The sequence below is a fragment of the Amblyraja radiata genome, chromosome 8, assembly GCF_010909765.2.
Source record: "Amblyraja radiata isolate CabotCenter1 chromosome 8, sAmbRad1.1.pri, whole genome shotgun sequence".
NCBI lineage: Eukaryota > Metazoa > Chordata > Chondrichthyes > Rajiformes > Rajidae > Amblyraja > Amblyraja radiata.
Genome location: NC_045963.1, coordinates 5,307,436 through 5,319,503, shown reverse-complemented (window position 1 = coordinate 5,319,503; position 12,068 = coordinate 5,307,436). Strand labels below are relative to the sequence as shown.

The 12,068-nt window shown below is 45.7% G+C and overlaps 1 protein-coding gene across 3 annotated transcripts in view; it reads right to left on the bottom strand.

The window, feature by feature from the left end:
- utrn (utrophin) overlaps positions 1–12,068 on the bottom strand; it is a 395,823-nt gene that overhangs the window by 363,030 nt on the left and 20,725 nt on the right. For all 3 annotated transcript variants that reach the window (XM_033025073.1, XM_033025072.1, XM_033025074.1), the window contains exon 2: positions 7,942–8,148. In XM_033025073.1, coding sequence (XP_032880964.1) covers positions 7,942–8,026 — 85 coding nt within the window. In that variant the 5' untranslated portion in view covers positions 8,027–8,148. The remainder of the gene's footprint in view (positions 1–7,941; positions 8,149–12,068) is intronic.

The window sequence follows — 12,068 nt, the reverse complement described above, 5'->3', positions numbered from 1 at the left end:
CACAGAAATGCTGGAGAAACTCAGCGGGTGCAGCAGCATCTATGGAGCGAAGGAAATAGGCGACGTTTCGGGCCTAAACCCTTCTTCCTCATCTACTGCATCCGCTGCTCTAGATGTCAGCTGATTTACATCGGTGAGACTAAGCGGAGGTTGGGCGATCGTTTCGCCGAACACCTCCACTTAGTCTTCAATAACCTACCTGAACTCCCGGTGGCTCAGCACTTCAACACCCCCTCCCATTCCCAATCCGACCTCTCTGTCCTGGGTCTCCTCCATTGCCAGAGTGAGCAACACCGGAAATTGGAGGAACAGCACCTCATATTCCGCCTGGGTTGCTTGCGTCCGGTGGCATGAACATTGAATTCTCCCAATTTTGCTAGCCCTTGCTGTCTCCTCCCCTTCCTTAACCCTCGAGCTGTCTCCTCCCATCCCCCCGCCCTCGGGCTCCTCCTCCCTTTTTCCTTCCTTCTCCTCCCCACCCCCCATCAGTCTGAAGAAGGGCTTCGGCCCGAAACGTCGCCTATTTCCTTCGCTCCATAGATGCTGCTGCACCAGCTGAGTTTCTCCAGCATTTCTGTGTACCTTCCTACTTTCAATGACTGGTGTACCATGACACCCAGGTCTCGTTGAATCTCCCCTTTTCCTAATCGGTCACCATTCAGATAATACTTTCCTGTTTTTGCCACCAAAGTGGACAACATCACTTATCCACATTATACTGCATCTGCCATGCATTTGCCCACTCACCCAACCTATCCAAGTCACCTTGCAGCCTCCTAGCATCCTCCTCACAGCTAACACTGCCCCCCAACTTCATGTCATCCGCAAACTTGGAGATATTGCATTCAATTCCCTCATCCAGATCATTAATATATATTGTAAATAGCTGGGGTCCCAGCACTGAGCCTTGCGGTACCCCACTAGTCACTGCCTGCCATTCTGAAAAGGACCCGTTTACTCCTACTCTTTGCTTCCTGTCTGCCAGCCAGTTCTCTATCCACATCAATACTGAACCCCCAATACCATGTGCTTTAAGTTTGTATACTAATCTCTTACGTGGGACCTTGTCGAAAGCCTTCTGAAAGTCCAGATATAACACATCCACTGGTTCTCCCTTATCCACTCTACTAGTTACATCCTCGAAAAATTCTATAAGATTCGTCAGACATGATTTACCTTTCATAAATCCATGCTGACTTTGTCCAATGAATTCACCACTTTCCAAATGTGCTGCTATCCCATCTTTAATAACCGACTCCAGAATTTCCCCTACCACCGATGTTAGACTAACTGGTCTGTAATTCCCCGTTTTCTCTCTCCCTCCCTTTTTAAAAAGTGGGGTTACATTAGCTACCCTCCAGTCCTCAGGAACTACTCCAGAATCTAAAGAGTTTTGAAAAATTATCACTAATGCATCCACTATTTCTGCGGCTACTTCCTTAAGTACTCTGGGATGCAACTTATCTGGCCCTGGGGATTCATCGGCCTTTAATCCATTCAATTTATCTAACACGACTTCCCGGCTAACCTGGATTTCACTCAGTTCCTCCATCTCATTTGACCCCCGGTCCCTTGCTATTTCCGGCAGATTGTTTATGTCTTCCTTAGTGAAGACAGAACCAAAGTAGTTATTTAATTGGTCTGCCATGTCCTTGTTCCCCATGATCAATTCGCCTGTTTCTGACTGCAAGGGACCTACATTTGTTTTAACTAATCTTTTCCTCTTCACATATCTATAAAAACCTTTGCAGTCAGTTTTTATGTTCCCTGCCAGTTTTCTTTCATAATCTATTTTCCCTTTCCTAATTAAGCCTTTTGTCCTCCTCTGCTGGACACTGAATTTCTCCCAGTCCTCTGGTAGGCTGCTTTTTCTGGCTAATTTGTACGCTTCATCTTTTGTTTTGATACTATCCCTGATTTCCCTTGTTATCCATGGATGAACTGCCTTCCCTGATTTATTCTTTTGCCAAACTGGGATGAACACTTGTTGTAGTTCATCCATGCAGTTTTTAAATGCCTTCCATTGCATATCTACCGTCAACCCTTTAAGAATCATTTGCCAGTCTATCTTGGCCAATTCACGTCTCATACCCTCAAAGTCACCTTTCTTTAAGTTCAGGACCCTTGTTTCTGAATTAACAGTCACTCTCCATCCTATTGAAGAACTCACCATATTATGGTCACTCCTGCCTAAGGGGCCACGCACAACAAGACTGCTAACTAACCCTTCCTCATTACTCAATACCCAGTCTAGAATAGCATGCTTTCTCGTTGGTTCTTCTACATGTTGGTTTAGAAACCTATCCCGCATACATTCCAAGAAATCCTCTTCCTCAGCACCGCTGCCAATTTGATTCACCCAATCTATATGTAGATTGAAGTCACCCATTATAACTGTTTCACCTTTGTTGCACGCGTTTCTAATTTCCTGTTTGATGCCATCCCCAACTCCACTACTACTGTTAGGTGGCCTGTACACAACTCCCACTAGCGTTTTCTGCCCCTTAGTGTTTCGCAGCTCTACCCATATCGATTCCACATCCTCAAAGCTAATGTCCTTCCTTTCTATTGCGTTAATCTCCTCTCTAATCAACAACGCTACCCCACCTCCTTTTCCTTTCTGTCTATCCCTCCTGAATATTGAATATCCCTGGATGTTCAGCTCCCAGCCTTGGTCACCCTGGAGCCATGTCTCCGTGATCCCAACTATATCATATTCATTAATAACTATCTGCACATTCAACTCATCCACCTTATTACGAATGCTCCTTGCATTAAGATACAAAGCCTTCAGGCTTGTCTTTACAACGCTCTTACCCGTTATACAATTATGTTGAAAAGCGGCCCTTTTTGATTTTTGCCCTGGATTTGTCTGCCTGCCACTTTTACTTTTCACCTTGCTACCTATTGCTTCTACCCTCATTTTACACCACTGACCCCCAATCACCAGTTAGAGTGAACCAAATTATCAATACAATACAATACAAATTTATTGTCATTTGAGCCCCAGTGAGACTCAAACGAAATTTTGTTTCCACAGCCATACAAACAAAAACAATGTCCTACAGACATACACACAATTAAGTTCACACAAACATCCATCACAGTGAACCCACTGTGATGGAAGGCAAAAGTCTTTTCTCTCCCCTGCTCTCCATGTCTCTCCCGATGTCGAAGCCCCAGGCGGACGATGATAAGTCCCACGGCCATTTTAGGCCGTGCCGGGCGATTTACGGCCCCGCTCCCGGTCTAGAAGTCTCGAAGTTGGAGCCCCCGGCGGGCGCTGGAATGTCCCACGGCTACGAAGCCGTGCGGGGTGATGTACTTCCCCGCTCCGGGTCGTTCCAAACCCCGCGACACGGGCTGGAGAAGTCTCGTTGCGGGAGCTCCGGGAAGCGGTCTCTCTCTCCCCCCCGGACCCGCGAGCTCCCGAAGTCTCAGTCCACCGGACCTGCGGCTGCGGCGCTGGAGCCTCCGAGCCCCAGGAGTCGAGTCGCAGCAGCGAGTCACCACCGCTCCCCACGTTCCGAGGCCGGCCAGCCCCACGATGGTGAGTAGTCCGCACCTCCGCAGTCTCTCGAGCCCCAGGGTCGTTCAGGTTGGAGGCCGCTCCACGGTGCTAGGCCCCAACGACAACGGAGACCCGACAGGGAAAAGGTCGGGTCTCCCGGACAGGGAAGAGATTTTAAACAGTTTCCCCCGCCCCCCCCCCCGCCCCCCACATATACACATTTATAAACCAGTATTAAAAAACACCAAACACTACATTTAACTAGACAAAAAATAAAAAAAAGACAGACAGGCTGTAGGAGCCGCTGCAACGAGTCGCGCCGCCACCAGGAATGTAAAGAAACGTATTTGGAACATTGGGATAAAGAAACCAAAAGCCAAAGCAGATTAGAATGTTACCGTGCCCTAAAAAGAGATGATAAATTGGCAGACTATCTCTCAACTGTTAGAGACATAAAGCAGAGACAGACCCTCACCAAATACAGGTTAAGTGACCACTATTTGGCAGTCGAAAAAGGAAGACCGAAGAGATTCTGGTAACCAAGAGAAAACAGAATATGCGGCCACTGTTTGACAGATGAGGTTGAAACAGAGGTGCACTTCCTCCTAAAATGCAATAAATTTGACAAAACAAGGAAAGCATTCTTTGACAAACTCAGTGTTGCAACCCCTGACTTTAAAGAACTAGATGATACATCAAAACTAAGAATAATCCTTGGCGAAGGAAATACGGCACATCTTGGTGCACAATACGTAACAGCATGCCACAACCTGAGAGACGGTGAATGACCAACATGCACATATATACGCACACACTAATCGACATTAACTAACACTAAGAAATTAATATTGAATTGCTAAACTTGCTATTGTGTTGTACTGCTTACAGCTACAAGAACTTGTAGCAATCAATAAAGGGCTATCGGCCTATTGCAAGTTTATGTACAGGGACATACCTATCCATACACTGTATACTTGTATTTATACTTATGCATTTCAAATATGTATGTCATGTTTTATACTTTGGCAATATAACAATGTATTTTTATCATGCCAATAACGTTTTTAAATTGAATTGAGAGACACAGAGAGAGAGAGACACACAGAGAGAGAGAGAGACACAGAGAGAGACAGAGACACAGAGAGAGAGAGAGAGAGACACAGAGAGAGACACAGAGACACAGAGAGAGAAAGAGACAGAGACGGAGAGAGACAGAGAGACAGAGAGACAGAGAGACAGAGAATCTCAGAGAGTCTCGTGCATGCTTCAGAGTGAGAGAGTCTCACTGAGCCTCTGTTCAAGAAGGGCAGCAAGGAAAATGCTGGGAACTATAGGCCAGTGAGATTAACAGCTGTATTTGGAATGTTACTAGAGAGTATTCTGAGGGATAGAATATACAGGCATTTAGACGAATTAAGGATAGTCAGCAGGAGTTTGTGCGTGGGAGGTTATGTCTCACAGGTCTGATTGAGCTTTTTGAAGACCTTAGGAAATAGGTCGATGAGGGCAGAGCTGTAGATGTTGTATATATGGACTTCAGCAAAGCATTCGACAAGGTTCCGCATGGAAGGCTGCTCTGGAAGGTATGAAAAGGACAAATCCAAGACAGCAATAATGATGAAGGGAAGATGGATCCTGAAAGGTATATTTTTGGCTGTGGAAAAGGTGATAATGAGTGGATACAAGTGAAACTAAGCAGAACAACAGTAAAACTAGATGGACCACCAGGATGGGGGAGGGACAAAGAGGGGATGCAAGGGTTACTTGAATTTAGAGAAATCAACATTAATACCGCTGGGTTGTAAGCTGGCCAAGCGAAATTTGAGGTGCTGTTCCTCCAATTTGCGTTTGGCCTCACTGACAGTGGAGGCCCAGGGCAGAAAGGTCAGTGTGGGAATGGGAGGGGGATTAATGTGTTTAGCAACCGGGAGAGCATGTAGGCCAAGGTGGACTGAGCGATCTGCGCATGGTCTCGCCGATATATAGGAATCCACACCTCAACCAGCAGACCCAGTAGATGAGGCTGGAGGTGCAAGTGAACCTCTGCTTCTTCGCCTGAAAGGACTGTCGAGGAAGGAGGTATAGACAGGTGTTGCATCTCCTGCAGTTGCAGAGGAAGGTACCTGGGGGCGGTTTGGGTGGGAAGGGGTACTAACCAGGGAGTTGCGGAGGGAACGGTCTCTGCGGAAAGTGGAAAGGGGTGGAGATGGGAAGTTTTGACTGGTGGTGACTAAGGCAGAGATAGATAGATTCTTGATTAGCACGGGTATCAGGGGTTGTGGGGAGAAGACAGGAGAATGGGGTTGAGAGGGATAGAGAGATCAGTCATGGTTGAATGGTGGAGTAGACTTGATTGGCCGAATGGCCTAATTCTGCTCCTATCACTTATGAACATAAAATCTTCAAGGAAAGTTTCAAACTTAGCTGATCAGCACCTAATCAATATAGAATATCCAAGGGTATCCAATATAGTGCTCTTGCCCTTACAATACATACCACAGGGACAGCATTGGTTATAAAATTGTTGAAACCACTGTGACATAACTAGGGTTGACAAATGAAGAGCTTTGAAAGAAGTGGTTGGAGCCAAGATGATTTGTTGGTCGAGAAAGTCAGATGGAAGAACTAATGTAGTCATATACGGAGGAGGCGCTGTCCTGAACGGCTGCCTGTCCTGCAGCTGTCCGTTTTTTCCCCTTCTTTTTTATTATTTTTAGTTCGTTAAGTGTACAGTCAGGGGGTCTAAATCTTTTATGTGTGGGGGGTGGTGGGGGGGGAAGGGGGAAACTGCTTTTCTAAGTCCCTACCTGGTCGGAGGGGTTGCCTTCCTCCGAGCAGCGTCTTCGACCTGTCCTCGCGGCCTACCAGCGGGTCCTGGAGCGACGTTTCCCTGAGGGGACCTGGCCAGAACATCGGCGTTGGCGGCGGCGCAGAACATCGGCGTTGGCGGCGGCGGCGCAGAACATCGGCTTTGGCGGCAGTGCAGCGCTGGAGCGCTATTGCGGAGCGGGCGATGCCTTTCCTGGGTCGCCGCGCTGGGACTCCAGTATGCTTGGTACCGCCGAGGAAAACATCGTGGAGCCGCGGTTCTGCGGAGCGGCCAGCTGCGACGTTGAACTTACATCTCGCCGAGATCACCAGTGTGCGGAGCTCCGTCTGGCGTGGTCTGTTGGCTTGGAAGCCGCAGGCTCCGGGGGGAAGGCGGCCGTTCCTGGCACCCCAAGCCGCTGGGGGTTCTCCCGACGCCGGAGTACCATCACCCGGCGAGAACATCGGGCGCCGTGGCGGCGACTGTGGAGGCCTCAATAGGCCCGACTATGGGTGGACAAGAGGATGGGGACTGGACTTTGTGCCTTCCCCCACAGTGGGAATCACTGTGGGGGGATGTTTTGGTGTTGAATTTCTTTATGAATACTGTGTTGTATTTTTTATTAGTGTGCTGCAAGGACATCAGAATTTCCCCTGAATAAGGGGATTAATAAAGTATTTATCTATCTATCTATCTATCTATCTATCTATCTATCAATGATGTGTTTTATAAGGGCAAGGGCATTATATCGTGCAGCCGTGAATGTTCAATATTGATTGGATGCCGAGCTGCTCACTTTGAAACTTTCCTTGGAGACTTTTGGGACAAATCCATCAGTAGATGCCGAGGATGACTTGAAATCTAAATGCGGTTGGCAAGCTAAACAGAAGATGTATAGGAGTAAAGGGGTTCTTCTGCAGCTGTATAGTGCTCTGGTGAGACCACATCTGGAGGATTGTGTACAGTTTTGGTCCCCTAATTTGAGGCAGGACATCCTTGTGATTGAGGCAGTGCAGCGTAGGTTCACGAGATCGATCCCTGGGATGGCGGGACTGTCATATGAGGAAAGATTGAAAAGACTAGGCTTGTATTCACTGGAGTTTAGAAGGATGAGGGGGATCTTATAGAAACATATAAAATGATAAAAAGGACTGGACAAGCTAGATGCAGGAAAAATGTTCCCAATGTTGGGCGAGTCCAGAACCAGGGGCCACAGTCTTATAATAAAGGGTAGGTCATTTAAGACTGAGGTGAGAAAAAACTTTTTCACCCAGAGAGTTGTGAATTTGTGGAATTCCCTGCCACAGAGGGCAGTGGAGGCCAAGTCACTGGATGGATTTAAGAGAGAGTTAGATAGAGCTCTAGGGGCTAGTGGAATCAAGGGATATGTGGAGAAGGCAGGCACGGGTTATTGATAGGGGACGATCAGCCATGATCACAATGAATGTCGGTGCTGGCTCGAGGGGCCGAATGGCTTCCTCCTGCACCTATTTTCTATGTTTCTATGTACAAGAAACAGAATAACTGGTCTCAATCAATTCAAATCGTTAGCAAATGCACACGTTAGAAAGAAGAAAACATGTCAGTAATAGTAGCAAGACGCCATGTCATTCACACATACCTGATCTCCATCTGATGATATCACCAAATTCATTTACAGGACTTGTGTGGTCAGCACTTCCTCCGCCACCAGCAACCTTGGCCATAATAAACGCTGACGCAGCCGATACCCACAGATGGGTCTGAAAAATGTCAATCTTCACATCGACTTCTTCCAACTTTCTTTATGCATCGGTTACGTTTGCGCTTCGGGTAAACTCTTCAACAGCTGAACGATTAAGAGAAATACATAGTGTTACACCACGGAACATGCCATTTTGGTAATCAATGAAAATCTACCATTACAGTGATTACAAATGTATATACTTCATGCATTTTGAGTTATATCCCTTCAATTATACTGACTCGTCAACAAAACATGTACGTCTTCGGATGTAGTACCATTCAATATAAACATGTACCATTCAATATAACATGCATTTAAAAAGTACTCGTATCTTCAATATGTCATCAGGCACATTGAAAAATAAATCGCTTTTAAAATAGTTGCCATTTGACTCAATTTTTAAAATTTGTTTTTCAACAACTGTGTGAAAATGGTAAAAAAAATAGCAATAGTGGTGTGGGGTGGAGACAGAACTCTCCCAGGACAAGCTGAAAGGTACTGTGGAAAAAACAATGCCATTTTGTCATATTCATACAGTGCTCTCCATAATGTTTGAGACAGACCCATCATTTATTTATTTGCCTCTATACTCCACAATTTGAGATTTCTAATAGAAAAAAAATCACATGTGGTTAAAGTGCACATTGTCAGATTTTATTAAAGACCATTTTTACACATTTTGGTTTCACCATGTAGAACTTACAGCTGTGTTTATACATAGTCCCCCCATGTCAGGGCACCATAATGTTTGGGACACATGGCTTCACAGGTGTTTGTAATTGCTCAGGTGTGTTTAATTGCCTCCTTAATGCAGGTATAAGAGAGCTCTCAGCACTCTAATCTTTCCTCCAGTCTTTCCATCACCTTTGGAAACTTTTATTGCTGTTTATTAACATAAGGACCAAAGTTGTGCCAATGAAAGTCAATGAAGCCATTGTGAGACTGAGAAACAAGAATAAAACTGCTATAGACATCAGCCAAACTATATGCTTACCATAATTAACTGTTTGAAACATCATTAAGAAGAAAGAGAGCACTGGTGAGCTTACTAAACGCAAAGGGACTGACAGGTCAAGGAAGATCTCCACAGCTGATGACAGAAGAATTCTCTCTATAATAAAGAAAAATCCCCAAACATCTGGCTGCAGAAGACTTCATGAACAGAAATACAGAGGCTACACTGCAAGATGCAAACCACTGGTTAGCCGCAAAAATAGGATGGCCAGGTTACAGTTTGCCAAGATGCACTTAAAAAAACAACCACAGTTCTGGAGAAAAGGTCTTGTGGACACATGAGAGGAAGATTAACTTATATCAGAGTGATGGCAAGAGCAAAGTATGGATGAGAGAAGGAACTGCCCAAGATCCAAAGCATACCACCTCATCTGTGAAACACGGTGGTGGGGGTGTTATGGCCTGGGCATGTATGGCTGCTGAAGGTACTGGCTCACTTATCTTCATTGATGATACAACTGCTGATGGTAGTAGCATAATGTAATCTGAAGTGTATAGACACATCCTATCTGCTCAAGTTCAAACAAATGCCTCAAAACTCATTGGCCGGCGGTTCATTCTACAGCAAGACAATGATCCCAAACATACTGCTAAAGCAACAAAGGAGTTTTTCAAAGCTAAAAAAGTCAATTCTTGTGTGGCCAAGTCAATCACCCGATCTGAACCCAATTGAGCATGCCTTTTATATGCTGAAGAGAAAACTGAAGGGGACTAGCCCCCAATACACAAGCATAAGCTAAAGATGGCTACAATACAGGCCTGGCAGAGCATCACCAGAGAAGACACCCAGCAACTGGTGATGTCCATGAATCGCAGACTTCAAGCAGTCATTGCATGCAAAGGATATGCAACAAAATACTAAACATGACAACTTTCATTTACATGACATTGCTGTGTCCCAAACATTATGGTGCCCTGAAATGGGGGTGGGACTATGTATAAACACAGCTGTAATTTCTACATGGTGAAACCCAAATGTATAAAAATGGCCTTTAATAAAATCTGACAATGTGCACTTTAACCACTTGTGATGTTTTCCATTACAAAGCTCAAATTGTGGAGTACAGAGGCAAATACCGCCCTCTGAGGCAGAGAATTCCATAAACTCACAACTCTGTGTGAAGACTACTCACAACCATACAGGCAACACCCCGGTGACCGTGTGGCGATAGCCATGTTGCCGGCAGTCGCCTAAGAAAATAGCCTGTGGGACAGGACCTTAAGGAATAGAGTCCCAGCCTACTCAACCTCTCCCTACAGCTCACACCCTCTAGTCCAGTCAACATCCTCGTAAATCTTCTCTGCACCCTTTCCAGCTTGACAACATCTTTCCTATAACATGATGCCCAGAACTGAACACAATACTCTAAATGGGGCCTCATCAATGTCTTATACAACTGCAACATGACCCCCCAACTCAAGGATTGACAGCTGCAAGATTGACCATAAGCCGATGGCAACTTGAACCGTCACCAAAGGCAGATGTTCATAAAAACATAGAAAATAGGTGCAGGAGGAGGCCATTCGGCCCTTCGAGCCAGCACCATCATTCATTGTGATCATGGCTGATCGTCCCCTATCAATAACCCGTGCCTGCCTTCTCCCCATATCCCTTGACTCCACTAGCCCCTAGAGCTTTATCTAACTCTCTCTTAAATCCATCCAGTGACTTGGCCTCCACTGCCCTCTGTGGCAGGGAATTCCACAAATTCACAACTCTCTGGGTGAAAAGGTTTTTTTCTCACCTCAGTCTTAAATGACCTCCCCTTTATTCTAAGACTGCGACCCCTGGTTCTGGACTCACCCAACATTGGGAACATTTTTCCTGCATCTAGCATGTCCAATCCTTTTATAATTTTATATGTTTCTATAAGATCTCCCCCTCATCCTTCTAAACTCCAGTGAATACAAGCCTAGTCTTTTCAATATTTCCTCATATGACAGTCCCACCATCCCAGGGATCAATCTCGTGAACCTACGCTGCACTGCCTCAATCACAAGGATGTCCTTCCTTGCAATTCACACCAAGACCATCTTCAAAAGTTAACATCCCAACTTTCACTTCTGCAAAGGACAATTCAAATTAGAGGGCACACCCATGCTCTAAAATATACTCTGCAATGTAAGCATTGGAAAAAACAAAAATCTGAATTTATAGGATCACCATGGCTGTGGGGTTCCCCCACCCCAGTAGAACAATAGTGCAAAAAAAAAAGACATTGCCATTCATAAGTTACAGAATAACTAACAATACTTCAACAAAGAAGAGGAAACTTGAGCACCAAGGTCAAAGGTTCCTGTGTCTAAGTATTAATAGTGAGATTATAGCAAATAAATAGGCGACCACCATAAAAGGGTGAATGAAGGGAGTTATAAAATTGTTGAAACCACTGTGACATATCTAGGGTTGACAATCCACTGTGACATATCTAGGTTCAAGAGCTTTAAAAAAAAGTGGTTGGAGCTAAGATGATTTGTTGGTCGAGAAAGTCAGACGGAAGAACTAATGTAGTCCATTTTCAATTATGTGTTTTAAAAGGGCAAGGGCAGTACATCATGCAGCGGAAAATTGGTGGCCACCAGGAAAGGGTGTGGGAAGGGAGTTCAGGTAACCGCTGTGGTCATTTCCCTGCAACACAGGTAAACCACTTTGGATGCCGTCGTGGGATGGCCGTTCAGGGGAGAGCAGCGGTAGCCCTTATCTGTGGCACTGGGTCTAGTTCCGAGGCAAAGTGGGGGCAGGGTGAAGTTGGGCAGTGTGATAGTGATAGGGGGCCTCGATAGTTAGGGGGCAGACAGGAGAATCTGTGGCAACAAACAGGACTCGAGGACGGTCTGTTGCCTCCCTGGTACCAGGGACCCAGACATCTCCAGAGCAGCTGCAGAACATTCTCACAGGGAAGGCAGAGCAGCCAGGAGCCGGCATGCACATCGGCACAAATGACATTGGTAAGAAAAGGGATAAGATCCTGCGGAGTGAATACAGGGAGTTATGCAAAAGGTTAAAA